We start from the raw sequence: 16297 nt of genomic DNA on the forward strand, positions 1-16297 counted from the left end.
ATATTTACATTTATTTTTCAACATTTATTTCAGTGGAATTAACACAGACCACGTGAACGCTTTCACATCAATTTATAATATTTATCTGTGTATTCACAGCGTCAGTTACACGAGTTTTGTAAATTTAGTCAACACTATATATTTTCCTCACGATATTTGAAGCTATTACCCAGAGCCAAACAGTAAAACAGAACTCTGAGCAAGAAATGATGAAAACTACCTGGAACACAAGCGACAGGTTTATCCGTCCTCACAGAGTGTGCAAGTTGCGGAAGTGCCTTATAAGTCTCAGTAAGTGCCTTCTTTGTAAGTAGAGCCATGCAAGCTCAGTGTTGCACCTCCGTCACAATGACAAGTGACTTACAAAAGATGTGCTTCAAGCGTGACCCGGTGGAGGTGACGCTTGAAGCACACCCGAACCTCACCACCGTGGAACACAACGCACCTCACCACTGTGGAACACAACGCACCTCACCACCGTGGAACACAACGCACCTCACCACCGTGGAACACAACGCACCTCACCACCGTGGAACACAACGCATCTCACCACCGTGGAACACAACGCACCTCACCACCGTGGAACACAACGCACCTCACCAACATGGAACACAACGCACCTCACCACAGTGGAACACAACGCACCTCACCAACATGGAACACAACGCACCTCACCACCATGGAACACAACGCACCTCACCACAGTGGAACACAACGCACCTCACCAACATGGAACACAACGCACCTCACCACAGTGGAACACAACGCACCTCACCACCATGGAACAACGCACCTCACCACAGTGGAACACAACGCACCTCACCACCATGGAACACAACGCACCTCACCAACATGGAACACAACGCACCTCACCACCATGGAACACAACGCACCTCACCACCATGGAACAACGCACCTCACCACCATGGAACACAATGCACCTCACCAACATGGAACACAACGCACCTCACCACCATGGAACACAACGCACCTCACCAACATGGAACACAACGCACCTCACCACAGTGGAACACAACGCACCTCACCACCATGGAACACAACGCACCTCACCACCATGGAACACAACGCACCTCACCACCATGGAACACAACGCACCTCACCAACATGGAACACAACGCACCTCACCACCATGGAACACAACGCACCTCACCACCATGGAACACAACGCACCTCACCACCATGGAACACAACGCACCTCACCAACATGGAACACAACGCACCTCACCACCATGGAACACAACGCACCTCACCAACATGGAACACAACGCACCTCACCACCATGGAACACAACGCACCTCACCACCATGGAACACAACGCACCTCACCACAGTGGAACACAACGCACCTCACCACAGTGGAACACAAGGCACCTCACCAACATGGAACACAACGCACCTCACCACCATGGAACACAACGCACCTCACCACCATGGAACACAACGCACCTCACCACCATGGAACACAACGCACCTCACCACCATGGAACACAACGCACCTCACCACCATGGAACACAACGCACCTCACCACCATGGAACACAACGCACCTCACCACCATGGAACACAACGCATCTGATGACACAGGAAAAATATAAAAATTTAACATATTCACACCAGCGATAAATAATTTTTCAGGAACAAATATGTTTTTTCTTGTGAAACATACAGTTCATGGTGGTGAAACATACAGTTCATGGTGGTGAAACATACAGTTCATGGTGGTGAAACATACAGTTCATGGTGGTGAAACATACGGTTCATGGTGGTGAAACATACAGTTCATGGTGGTGAAACATACAGTTCATGGTGGTGAAACATACAGTTCATGGTGGTGAAACATACAGTTCATGGTGGTGAAACATACAGTTCATGGTGGTGAAACATACAGTTCATGGTGGTGAAACATACAGTTCATGGTGGTGAAACATACAGTTCATGGTGGTGAAACAAACAGTTCATGGTGGTGAAACAAACAGTTCATGGTGGTGAAACAAACAGTTCATGGTGGTGAAACAAACAGTTCATGGTGGTGAAACAAACAGTTCATGGTGGTGAAACAAACAGTTCATGGTGGTGAAACAAACAGTTCATGGTGGTGAAACAAACAGTTCATGGTGGTGAAACATACAGTTCATGGTGGTGAAACAAACAGTTCATGGTGGTGAAACAAACAGTTCATGGTGGTGAAACATACAGTTCATGGTGGTGAAACATACAGTTCATGGTGGTGAAACAAACAGTTCATGGTGGTGAAACAAACAGTTCATGGTGGTGAAACATACAGTTCATGGTGGTGAAACAAACAGTTCATGGTGGTGAAACATACAGTTCATGGTGGTGAAACATACAGTTCATGGTGATGAAACATACAGTTCATGGTGGTGAAGCAAACAGTTCATGGTGGTGAAACATACAGTTCATGGTGGTGAAGCAAACAGTTCATGGTGGTGAAACATACAGTTCATGGTGGTGAAGCAAACAGTTCATGGTGGTGAAACATACAGTTCATGGTGGTGAAACATACAGTTCATGGTGATGAAACATACAGTTCATGGTGGTGAAACATACAGTTCATGGTGGTGAAACATACAGTTCATGGTGGTGAAGCAAACAGTTCATGGTGGTGAAACATACAGTTCATGGTGGTGAAGCAAACAGTTCATGGTGGTGAAACATACAGTTCATGGTGGTGAAACAGTTCATGGTGATGATTTAATAATCTCTTTAATGACTCTGGTGTTCGTGTCAGCGCTCGGGACCAACAGTTTTACTGAACAATGACAAGTGCTGAGTAACAAACACAACAGATAATGATAATGAAGGCAGCCAGGATGCTGAAGGTCCAAGATATTTTAATACTTCACTGCGCAAGCAGGTTGATGAAGCGTTATAATGGAAAAGGAAATTAAATATAACGAGTCAAAGTCTGGAGATTAGCGCTAATAAACACAGCTCTCGCTTTTCATCAACAGTATATAAAATGATACATGCCTCTGTGGACATGTTTCTATTATTTACATTTTCAATATAGTTTATATTTTGTATTACTTAGTAGAAATGATGCCTTCATTAATATATTTTATTACACACCACATTTTATAAAGTTTCATGACATGAAACACATTGGTAACAATAGGAAATATGAATTTATATTTATGTCATTCATATTTAAAACTGGATGAGTTTGTATATATATATAACTCAACTTTATTATTTACCAAATAACAAAAATAAGATTCCCATGGACGTAATAGAAATACACCATTTAGCACATTTCAAGGCCTTACATAATTATATATTAAATCAAATCACTACTGTACACATATTAATGTCTTGCAATGACTAGAAGGGCAGCGAAGAGTCACATTGTGCATTGATAACAATATTAAGAGATTCTGTTAATACACTACACGCACACAATGCTGGGATTCGGAGTTTACGGAGATTCTATTTTATTCAACATTACTTTAAGAATTAGTTTTTTTGTTTATACGAAAAGGCAGGAGCGTGAACATGACAAATAAGAGTAGTTTACTTTGTCGGTCTGAGAAGCACATGCTGTGCAGGCAACCCGACAGGTTGTGAGGGTGTTGCGTCCTGCCCACATCCTGGGCACATCCTGGTCACGGGGAGACAGCTGTCTCCTTATACACGTTGCCTCTGTTCACCTAGCAGTAATTAGAAACTTGGTTGTTAATCGACCGTTGAAGGTCGCTTTCCGAGGAATGCTCAAATACCGGTCCTATTCGAGACAGCTTCGAATTTCCCACAAGTAACTAGAAACATGAATAATAGACAGCGTAAGAAATTAAAACTGAGAAGATCTCGATATCTTGAACGAATGGATGATGATAGAACGGTCAAAAGAATGCATTTAAGAGTGTTCGACGGTAGAAGGAAGAGGAGAAGGCCGAGAAGAAGGACAGTTATGCGTAAGTACGTCAAAGTCTGTGAGTCTTATTAGTATATGGCAACTGACGAGGAGCATTGTGCACTTGGTCTTAAGAAGTAAGTGGTGGGGTGCTGCTGAGCACTGCTAGAGGGTGGTGGAGTTACTTTACCCAGAAGGGTCTAAGACCTGTACTGCCATGAAGATCATGACGCTATAGTGACCTCACACACCTCATGGACACCACATATAAAATACAAATTTGTTATCTAATTTACGTTAGATTAGGTTGAGTTAGGTCACGTCAGTTTAGGATAGGTTAGACTGGGTTGGATTGAGTTAGGTTAGATAATGTTTAATTATAAGAGTAGCGATGAGTAATCTCTAATCAACAATCTATAAACAAGCCTAAAATCAAAAGTAAGGGTTGCATACTTTTCTCAGGAGGTAAACCCTTCAGTGTTGTGGTTGTGTAAGCAACGGTGAATGGATTGATGTCATTCTTATATATTTTCAACATTTCTTCCCTGTACTATTTCATTTTTTCGGGGGGCGGGGGGGGGGCTGATGTTTTCCTCTCCCACTTAGCCAGATATGATGTGTTGATGATTGATTTTTATCACGTATTACTCCAGGTTTACGAAACTGGAATTCCAAGACGTCTCCTGATCTCTTGTTCCCGTGTTACTCCACGACCGTTCCTCCTGAAGAAGCTGCAGATCTTCACCTCTTCCTGTATTGCTAAGACAATAAACACACTGAAGTTTAAACAGGTTTTAATTTCCTGTTCCTTTTCGGCTTCAGTTTGATTTAATTGAAAATTACATTTACAATAAAACACTTATTCTAATGATAATATTGTTCGTCTCTTTAAATAATAATAAAATAGAAAATATATATAAAAAAAAAATTGTGCAAGTTTTAGCCCTAATTACACAAAATGTGACTAACAGTGAACCGCATATTCAGATCAAGACTTGGGCTTAATGAGGAACCAATTATATATGCAGATTATCCTCACGTCGGTAGGAATTAGGGTTACGGCATTTTTCGGAATTTCAAGACTCAAAAAAAAAAAAAATGGGAACCGCTGGATTTTCCCTCGCTTTAAATAAGCTCAATCTTATCCAAATTAGAAGTGATTAACTTATACAAATAATGTTTTCTATGTCACAGAAAAAATATAAACCGCTCATAAATTTTAAATTTTTACATGATAATGTATTAAAAATGTTAAATTATTACATACACCTCTTAGGGCTAAGATGTGTATGTCTGTCACTGCCATGTTCTGCAACCACAACCACCACTTGTGACGCTATCGACTACAGCGGCAGTATTCCGGTGCTTTTGTGAAATTAATAGCCTCCCCCCCCACCGTGTTATTGACGCTACCTCGGACATCAGCCTTAATAGGCCTGGTCGGTTGTCTACATTCGTACTTTTCTGGTTATGCAAAAACCACTTCAAATTCGACGCTTATTAACTCATATGAACGAGCTGGCCATACACTCACCACTCAGCACGTCTGGTCAGTCGCCAAACCAGTTAAAAGACGACAACCATGTTAATAAATAGTAAGAAAGTAAAACGGCACAAGAGGACTGTGGAATCCATCTTAACTTTAAGGTGCAGCATTAACCACGAGTGAAGCCATTAACACCTATGACGTTAGTCTTGAAACCCATTAAATATCGACAGGTAACTAATTAATGTGACGTAAATAAGTTTTAGAACACGTTGAATAGTTTCCAGACATCGATTAGCTGTAATGTGTTGTGGACGAGCCACTTGCCGGAAGTACATTACCTACCTGGTGCGCGAGTGATGCTTCACATCTAACAAATTGTTCTGTCCAATATCCAACATTACGAAAGAGATCCTCTACAAATAGAAGAATATATGTCAGGACTTAAAGCCAACCGTTTTCTGGTATCTAGTAACCTTAACCTCTGGATGGCTTTGAAAACATGAAAACTTTATGTAATTATATCCAGAAAAAGGATAAAAAAAGGAGGTAGTAACTCAAAATCGTCAGGAAGCAGAAAACTACAGATACAGTGCCAGTCATTGGCACTCACTCAACACTACAGCCTCAAATTCCAATTCATCTAGAATCAATATATCAGTGTAAATTATACTGATGATAATTACCATGAAAACTGCTACCAACAAGCAGATAAAATATTATATTGACTAAATAAATTAATACCGATTTGTGCGTGCATGTACTGCTGCAGGGAGACACCTGGTGGTGGTGAGAGCGACCATGACCTACCACAGGAAAAGGTCAGGCGTCAAGAGACCAGGTTCATCAAGGCTCACCACGAACCACTGCAGGAGAATGTTCACCAGACCACATCTCGTCAAGCTTCATGACAGACACCATTCAACTGGTCGCATCATCCTAACGCATCGTAATATAAAAATTATATTGATACCGTCTCTAACATTTCTATCCATGAACAGAATTAAGCACAGAAAAATCTCGCATTCCCTGAAAGTTCAGCTAAATGGTTGGTGGTGGCTGGTGTAATAACTGAACTTCACTCATATAAAAATATTGCCTGTATTTTTCTAGTCACTTTTTGGGGTGGAGTTGGGGTATGAAAAAACCACACTGCAAATATTTAGCGACCGGGTGCTGTTTGAAACGTGCTAAAACGAAATGTACTTTGATATATATCCTCAAGCGAGTGAACTTGTGTTAATTCCTTATTAATGTAATGTAATATAATGTAATTAGGTTAAGTAATATTCTATGTTTTGCCATAGGCTAATATACTTCCTTGAAAATACTAACCAGTGGTCTCGTGAGGATACATATCTTAAGGGAAATTACGATCAACATTATTTTCAAATGTTTATCTGTTAGGGCTTTAAATATTATCACTGTCTTCTTACATTCTTTAATAAGTTACAAGTCTGATCCTTGGTTAAGTGTTTATATAACTCTTCATCAGCTGGTTTACTTGTTTGTACATTGTGTCTACGCGCGATTTGCTAGTCACTGTAAATACACTTTTATTCATTGTCCCCATGAATAAATGTATTTATTGTCTCCATGTCCCCTGAGACTCTACTGTTAAGTCCCATTAACGATTTACAGCACTCGGAGGACCGTCTCCTTCCATCTATGAGGGAATAGTTCAAATCCAGCTCGTACTATAGATTTTACCTCTCCTAGAGTTTAAGGTTTAAAGTGGAATGTAATGTTGCAGTTATCCATAGAGATTCCTTTCACGACTTTTGTGCGCTGGCTCACTATATATAAATATTTATTTAATTGCCATTAATAAATTTCAAACGTAATTGCTTTGACGTGACTAACTGTAGAATCTGCTTGCGTGTGTAGGTGCAGTAACGGAACTGTCCGCTGGAAATGCGTTCCAGCGTTTGTTGTTCTCCTCAGTGTATATGTAAATAATTTGATTCGTGGCTAGCTGCGCGCCAATTGCTAGCAATTGTTCCAACATGTGGGTTACAGCCTGACTCTGGTGATGACTGCCGCCGCGCCGTGAAGACGGTCCTCAGTATCAAACAAAACATATATTAACGAAGATACGCAGGCCCTGAATGCTGAACTTGCTTATAACCAGGTAAAAGCATACGCAGTGCAGAGTTGCATCCTAGATGCTAGAAAATAAGCTAAGCAAAGATAATATTTTTTTAGAACAAGCCAAAATAATTCAAGGTAATTTGATTTGTTCCCCCGAACAATATATACTACTGTCCTAAAGATATCTTCATAGACGCTTTCTGAGGGACTAGATGTCAAAGGTATCACTTAAGATTTAGAGAGGCAGTTTGTTCAACAAAAATACCTATTGCTTGGGAACGTACAATAGCATAACTCATTGTAGGATTAACAAAACACTATCTGTGGAGGAGGAAGCTTTAAGAGTACTGGGCACTACCTATCTGTATATAAATAGGAAGCAACCATCTCTCGGGTCCTGAGACATCCAAGGACCTGTTGAGCAGCTTAACTGCAACTTTTACCAAAACTTTTTGTAGAGACTGTGCTGAATAATTTTTTACATGTGAAGCAACTGAGATAATCTAAATAAGGGTTTAGTCTGTATTGCTTCAAACTACTTCTAAATAAAACTAGCAAGAAATTATATATTATGGTCACTTATTCCAGCAACAAGAAAGTCTCTGTTAAATCTAATAGAAAGTGAGATACGAGGTTGAATTCCGAGTACCTGGCAGTCACTTAGAATGCCTAAGTATCTAAGGCAAGTGTATCTCAATGACGTAAACTATAATATGCAAGGGAAGATTTACCTTCGATCATGTGGTAACAAAACCAGAAGTCGACATATATGACCGAGTAATATAAATTTAGCGCCTTGGAGACAAACTGTACTTAACACGATATTGTCAGCGCAATAACGCTTTCATCAAACCTTTTGATATGTAAGACAAAGCTGACTCCTTTCAGCAATGTCAAATTAATCTTTGAACATCCCTCACACAAATCCTCTAAGCTGTTGATGCAGACATGTGTTGCTACAAACAGGAGTGAGATCGTCGGCTAATAACACTGCACTCCGCATCACTGGCTGTCTAAATGAGAACTACCATTTCTCTGCTTAATTAAAAAAGAATGACGCACACGTTTTATTTCATGTTGATATCAATGAAATATTTTCTAACAAGAGCAATCCCATTAAAACGAACACTCCCACTAACAAGAACACGTCCTCTAACAAGGACACAGTTCAGTGATAGGGAAATACCTTAATATATGGACACGCCCTTAGAGAAAGAAGCCACAGTGTGATAGACACAACGGCCGCACCCAGAAACACGAGAACACTTCTTGGAAGGTATCACAATACTGGTGTTGTGTGGCCCTCTTACTCTCCCTCTTCTATTTCCTATTTGCTCTCTCGCTCTCTCATGAACCAACCCATATGCTGCTTAGCAGATATTATACACTATTTCCCTGAATATTGATAATGATAAAAACACAATTGGCTCTATTGCAACGAAAAGTGCAGCTGTCATAACACTGCACGTTAATAATCGCGTAGAGGTCACCTTTGTTGAAGACTGTAAGCTTCGAATGAATTTAAGTTATTGTAAGTCCGGTTAAATTAAGATTCAAGATTGATGCTGAGATATATGAATATCTATATATACGAAGAAGCATTTGTGAGTGTACTTACCTAATTGTTTTTGCGGGGATTGAGCTTCGGCTCTTTAGTCCCGCCTCTCAACCGTCAATCAACTGGTGTACAGGTTCCTGAGCCCATTGAGCTCAATCATTTCTACATTTGAAAATGTGAATGGAGTCAGCCTCCACCACATCACTTCCTAATGCATTTCACTTTTCATCTACTCTGACACTGAAAAAGTTCCTTCTTATGTTTATGTGGCTCATCTGGGTACTCAGTTTCCACTTGTGTTCAATTGAGCGAGTACCACCCGTGTTAAATAATCTGTTTTTATCTACCCTATCAAGTCCCCTGAGAATTTTGTATGCGGTGATCATGTCTCCCCTAACTTTTCGATCTTCCAGTGACGTGAGGTTTAATTGCAGTAGTCTTTCCTCGCGCGCGCGCGCGTGTGCGTGTGCGTGTTTGTGTGTGCGTGTTTGTGTGTGTGTGTGTGTGTGTGTGTGTGTGTGTGTGTGTGTGTGTGTGTGTGTGTGTGTGTGTGTGTGTGTGTGTGTGTGTGTGTGTGTGTGTGTGCGTGTAATTACCTAAGTGTAGTTACAGGATGAGAGCTACGCTCGTGGTGTCCCGTCTTCCCAGCACTCTTTGTCATATAACGCTTTGAAACTACTGACGGTCTTGGCCTCCACCACCTTCTCACTTAACTTGTTCCAACCGTCTACCACTCTATTTGCGAAGGTGAATTTTCTTATATTTCTTCGGCATCTGTGTTTAGCTAGTTTAAATCTATGACCTCTTGTTCTTGAAATTCCAGGTCTCAGGAAGTCTTCCCTGTCGATTTTATCAATTCCTGTTACTATTTTGTATGTAGTGATCATATCACCTCTTTTTCTTCTGTCTTCTAGTTTTGGCATATTTAATGCTTCTAACCTCTCCTCGTAGCTCTTGCCCTTCAGTTCTGGGAGCCACTTAGTAGCATGTCTTTGCACCTTTTCCAGTTTGTTGATGTGCTTCTTAAGATATGGGCACCACACAACAGCTGCATATTCTAGCTTTGGCCTAACAAAAGTCATGAACAATTTCTTTAGTATATCGCCATCCATGTATTTAAATGCAATTCTGAAGTTAGAAAGCATAGCATAGGCTCCTTGCACAATATTCTTTATGTGGTCCTCAGGTGATAGTTTTCTATCTAGAACCACTCCTAGATCTCTTTCTTTATCAGAATTCTTTAAAGATTTCTCACATAATATATAGGTTGTGTGGGGTCTATGTTCTCCTATTCCACATTCCATAACATGACATTTATTAACATTAAATTCCATTTGCCAAGTGGTGCTCCATATACTTATTTTGTCCAGGTCTTCTTGAAGGGCATAACAGTCATCTAAATTCCTTATCCTTCCTATTATCTTAGCATCATCAGCAAACATGTTCATATAATTCTGTATACCAACTGGTAGATCATTTATGTACACAATAAACATCACTGGTGCAAGAACTGAACCCTGTGGTACTCCACTTGTGACATTTCTCCATTCCGATACATTGCCTCTGATTACTGCCCTCATTTTTCTATCAGTCAGAAAATTTTTCATCCATGATAGAAGCTTACCTGTCACCCCTCCAATATTTTCCAGTTTCCAGAACAACCTCTTATGTGGAACTCTGTCGAAAGCCTTTTTTAGGTCCAGATAGATGCAGTCAACCCAACCATCTCTTTCCTGTAATATCTCTGTGGCTCGATCATAGAAACTGAGTAAATTCGATACACAGGATCTTCCAGATCGAAAACCATACTGTCTGTCTGATATTATATCATTTCTCTCTAGGTGTTCTACCCATTTAGTTTTGATTAGTTTTTCCAATACTTTCACTATTACACTTGTCAATGATACAGGTCTATAATTGAGGGGGTCTTCCCTGCTGCCACTTTTGTAGATTGGAACTATGTTAGCCTGTTTCCACCCGTCTGCTACGATTCCTGTACACAGGGATGCCTGAAAGATCAGGTGAAGTGGAATGCTGAGCTCAGATGCACATTCTCTCAGAACCCATGGTGAAACGCCATCTGGGCCAGCTGCTTTGTTCTTACCGAGCTCCTTGAGCATTTTTTCCACTTCGTCTCTAGACACCTCTATGTGTTCTATGTTGTTCTCTGGAATTCTTATTGTATCTGGTTCCCTAAAGATTTCATTTTGTACAAACACACTTTGGAACTTTTCGTTTAGTGTTTCACACATTTCCTTTTCATCTTCCGTGAATCTATTTCCCATTTTCAACCTCTGAATATTATCCTTTACCTGCAATTTGTTGTTTATGAATTTATAGAATAGACCTGGTTCTGTTTTACATTTGTCCGCAATCCCTTTTTCAAAATTTCTTTCTGCCTCTCTCCTCACTGTCGTGTAGTTGTTTCTCGCATCTTTGTATCGCTGGTATGTTTGGGGGTTCGGCCTCTTCCTGTATTGATTCCATTTTTGTGTCTTTCGGTCTCTAGCCCTCTCGCAATTTCTATTGAACCAATCCTGTTTCCTAGTTCTGCATCTCTGTTTTGGTATAAATTTTTTTGTGCCTTTATCATATATTTCACAAAACTTGCCATACATCTCATTCACTTCCTTGCCTAGCATCAAGTCTGTCCAATTATACTCACTAAAAAAATTTCTAAGGTCACCATAATGTCCTCTCCTGAAGTCTGGTTTTTCAACTGCTTCAACCTCCTTATTTTCTTCCAGCTTATAACGCATTGCATACTTTATTCCCAAAAAGACATGGTCACTTTTACCCAAGGGAGGAAGGTACTGAATGTCAAATATCTCTTCCTCCTTCCTGGTAAATATCAAATCTAGCATGGAGGGAACGTCCCCTTCCCTCATCCTCGTAGCTTGTTTAACATGTTGATACAAGAATGTTTCCAGGATGAGGTCTACAAATTTACAGGTCCAAAAATCTTCTGTTTTAGCTTCATATGCTTCCCAGTCTATGGATTTCAAGTTGAAGTCACCGACTACCAACAGTCGTGATCTATCGTTATCCGCTCTCGCTATAATCTCTCTCATTATTGTTATAAGACCTTCACGTTTACTATCTAGCTCCTCCTTTGACCATGTGCTGCTTGGCGGTGGACTATATGCATTTATCATCATTAGTTTATCATCCTCATAGCAGATCTCTAGTGCTATTATGTCAACTTCTTGTGGATTGGCAGTCATTATTTCCTTCACCTTTAGGTGTTCTTTTACCAGCACAGCAACGCCACCACCTTTCCTAATTTTTCTGTCCCGTCTCCAAACTGAGTAGCCCCTTGGGAATATGACCTCATTTAAAATTACATCTTCAAGTTTTGTCTCCGTGAGTGCAACAATGTCTGGTGTCTGCAGCTGTATTACATCACTTAACTCCAGTATCTTCGATCTCACTCCATCTATGTTGGTGTATGCAATCTTCAGGAACTTGTTCCCCCTCTCCTTATTCTTCACTCCCCCTCTCTCTATTGATTTTGTTGGTTTGCCTTTATGTACCACTTTACTGGTTTGCCTACCCCTATCACTTTGTAGAAATTTTTTTTTATTTCTTCTTCATTCCTGCTCTCATTTAAATGTTTTGCCTCGGCGAGGTTCAGTTTCAGTGTGTGTGTGTGTGTGTGTGTGTTGTTTGTGTTTGTGTGTTAGTAGCTGAGAAATCGTGAATGTGATATATTTGCAAATTAACGTCATGTTAATAGGAAGAATACTTTACAGGGATCAATATTTTACAGGGAACACTGTAAAAAAAATCGACTTCGTAAGTAATGTACAAAACGCAATTACGAAACCATAAAAAACACACAACAAATGTTGTGATGAAATAATGAAGGATTTATAATCATGATAAAATTGTATTCCATTTTAGCAATAATTGGCCAGTCAACCGAAATATACAATGTTAAATGGACTTTGAGCATAACAAACTAATATAGATGCAAATTTGGCACCGTAGTTGGAGCCAGAATAGTGACATGTTCGCGACCTAGAATCCTAATCCACTTCTCTAATCCACTTCCAATTCACGATCAGGACCATGTGAATCCACGACAGGACTCGCCTTAGACGCCACCGACACACGACCACTCGCCATAGATGCCATTAACACTAGCCACTCCACGGTCTATACATCCTCAGGTTAAAATATATTACAACACTCACAAGTTTTCCAACTACATAAGTATATTCCGGAGAATATATTCATTCACTGCCAGTCCAAACTCTCAAAACATCCAGATTCGGCCAGACTCGTAAGACTTTTAGTTTAACAAACGCATGGAGATAATTCCAACAACACATAATTATTGTATTTCATCACTAAAAACAAACATATCATAATAACCTCTTAAGAAAACTCCAAGATAGTATTCCATCAGCTTTACAACGTCATGTTAAGAAACAAATATAGGAGACAAAGAACAAGAATTCCAGCGTTTAACACCAATTAAAAGCGAGCAATTGGAAATAAATGAGGTGACAATATAACGGGTATAAGATAAGGAATATATAGAAGGGTGACTGGGTTTGTGTGAGGATTACTCCCTGGAGCAAGGAGCGAAATATTACTGAAACAGAAAAACACCACTGAATAAAATTCTGAATTACATTTTAGGCATAATCCTATTCTAATTTATATTTTACATACATAATGAAATTATAAGTTATACTGAAAATATATTATAAAATTCTAACTTACATTTTCTTTATAAAACAACTGTTAAGTTACATATTCAGGACCAAAAAGTCAAGCTTTAAACATACCTAATTTCTGGAATTACCACCTTGCTTATCATAAGAACTAAATCGTATTCATGATTCAGTCGAGGATGTATAATGCGAGTATGGGGAGTAGAAAATGAATAATACAATGAGGGGGCGAAGGGACAGGGAATGAACAAAATTGGGTTAAATTGGGGGAAAGGTGAATTGGGAATTATGGGGAGGCTTGGACGCTTCCAGTGTTAGTCTGGTGCGGGGAGGGGAGTCTGGTGTTGCTGTTTTTACTCTTACTGTTGTGATCACCTTGTTGCTGCCGTGCATGTTGCTATCACCCCATGCAGAACCCTTTGTGAACGATGGTGTGGCCTAAGCTGCGCTTAAGTTGTGTAATTACCTAAGTGTAGTTACAGGACGAGAGCTACGCTCGTGGTGTCCCGTCTTCCCAGCACTCTTTGTCAAATAACGGTTTGAAACTACTGACGGTCTTGGCCTCCACCACCTTCTCACCTAACTTGTTCCAACCGTCTACCACTCTGTTTGCGAAAGTGAATTTTCTTATATTTTCTTCGGCATCTAAGTGTGAGGGTGCTAATGTTAACTATGTCGCTGCTCGTCTTACAGAAGTAAGTGATGATTGCGAACGCGAAGGTGATTGTTTCATATATGTGTGGATGTTAAGTTGACTGATGTTGCTGCTGCTGCATAAGTTATTGTGGATATATTATTGTAATTATTTGACAGTGTAATAATTACAAAATAACTCAATGTGCACAAGACCTTAACCCATGAAAGGTAGCCACTCTGCATATCAAAGTCTCTCACTCAAGCAGTTATCTACTTTAGGAATAAAATCTTCCATTGAGGTCTCTTCAGTGTTGCTACTTAGTAACGCGCTCCACGCAGCAAATCCATATTCCCACTGTTTGCCTATCTTATTTTGTTCTAAATCTAAACTTCTGCTGATATTTTAATTTATAATTGTCTTAAACTATTGCTGATATCTTTAGAACTCTATTTGGATCTTTTTTCTAAAACCTTTCATTCATTTCTAAACTACGATCATGTCCCCCTCTCGTTATACACATTTCCTGAGAATGAATGTTGTAGTCCTCACCATAAAGTAGGTTTCTAATGCCTGGGATTAATTTTTTGATATGTTCTTTTTTACCCTCAAGATAATTTACACCCATTCTATACTACAGTGCTAAAGCCTCTATAACATGAAATGGGGTCTCTCACGGGTAAGGTAATGAAGAAGCTAACAATATAAATTGTATTGCTACCGGTTCTGAATTTATATTCCACCATCCTCTTAGAAAATACATCGTCAGAATCTGGGGATTGATTGGTTTTAGTTTTGTATTAGTTTAATAACATCTTCACTGGCAACACTAGAGATCGGACCTCTCCTGGCAAAACTAGAAGAGATTTGACATCTTATGACAACACTGAAAGAGAACTGACTTCTCCTGTCAAAACTAGAAGAGATTTGACATCTTATGGCAACACTGAAAGAGAACTGACCTCTCCTGTCAAAACTAGAAGAGATTTGACATCTTATGACAACACTGAAAGAGAACTGACTTCTCCTGTCAAAACTAGAAGAGATTTGACATCTTATGACAACACTGAAAGAGAACTGACCTCTCCTGTCAAAACTAGAAGAGATTTGACATCTTATGACAACACTGAAAGAGAACTGACTTCTCCTGTCAAAACTAGAAGAGATTTGACATCTTATGACAACACTGAAAGGGAACTGACCTCTCCTGTCAAAACTAGAAGAGATTTGACATCTTATGACAACACTGAAAGGGAACTGACCTCTCCTGTCAAAACTAGAAGAGATTTGACATCTTATGACAAACACTGAAAGGGAACTGACCTCTCCTGTCAAAACTAGAAGAGATTTGACATCTTATGACAACACTGAAAGAGAACTGACCTCTCCTGTCAAAACTAGAAGAGATTTGACATCTTATGACAACACTGAAAGGGAACTGACCTCTCCTGTCAAAACTAGAAGAGATTTGACATCTTACGACAACACTGGAAGAGAGCTGACCTCTCCTGTCAATACTAGCACATGGATGGCCAATAGATTCTTGAAATTATTCATATGAAGGAATTACATCAAAATAATGTGTCTACTAATTAATGAATGCATTAAATGTATAAATCTAACGTGTTTACCTTAATTTCTGTCAATGTTAATGATATGTAACTCAATTATGATTTCCAGTAATTTGTTACGTTTAAGCCAAAATATCACGCGTGCTGCGAAATATGTCGTTGTACTATAATAGTTATTTAACTGTTACGAAGGCGAATTTATTATTTGTTTAAGCCAATAGTTCTGACAGAAAAAAGATATGTAAGGCGAGTAACGTTAGAAGTAGTAACAGTCCTCATAATTGTTTGTCACAGATCACTTTATAGAACTGGCCCTTACATCGGCAGGCGATGAGTCACAATAACGTGGCTGAAGTATGTTGACCAGACCACACACTAGAAGGTG

General features: G+C 39.7%; 2 protein-coding genes across 2 annotated transcripts; both read left to right on the top strand.

Annotated features, from left to right (window-relative positions):
* The first annotated feature begins 348 nt into the window (after positions 1-348).
* On the top strand, positions 349-1614 carry LOC138366266 (cation channel sperm-associated protein 1-like). Its single transcript, XM_069327255.1, has one exon. It carries the CDS (start codon positions 349-351, stop codon positions 1612-1614), a length of 1266 nt encoding a protein of 421 aa, XP_069183356.1.
* A 12765-nt stretch (positions 1615-14379) lies between these two features.
* LOC123762404 (uncharacterized) lies at positions 14380-15652 on the top strand. The gene is made up of 2 exons (XM_045748918.2): positions 14380-14402; positions 15175-15652. The coding sequence occupies exons 1-2, from the start codon at positions 14380-14382 to the stop codon at positions 15650-15652; spliced, it is 501 nt and encodes a 166-aa protein (XP_045604874.2).
* The last annotated feature ends 645 nt before the right edge of the window (positions 15653-16297 follow it).

This window comes from Procambarus clarkii, chromosome 2 (genome assembly GCF_040958095.1).
Source record: "Procambarus clarkii isolate CNS0578487 chromosome 2, FALCON_Pclarkii_2.0, whole genome shotgun sequence".
Taxonomy (NCBI): domain Eukaryota; kingdom Metazoa; phylum Arthropoda; class Malacostraca; order Decapoda; family Cambaridae; genus Procambarus; species Procambarus clarkii.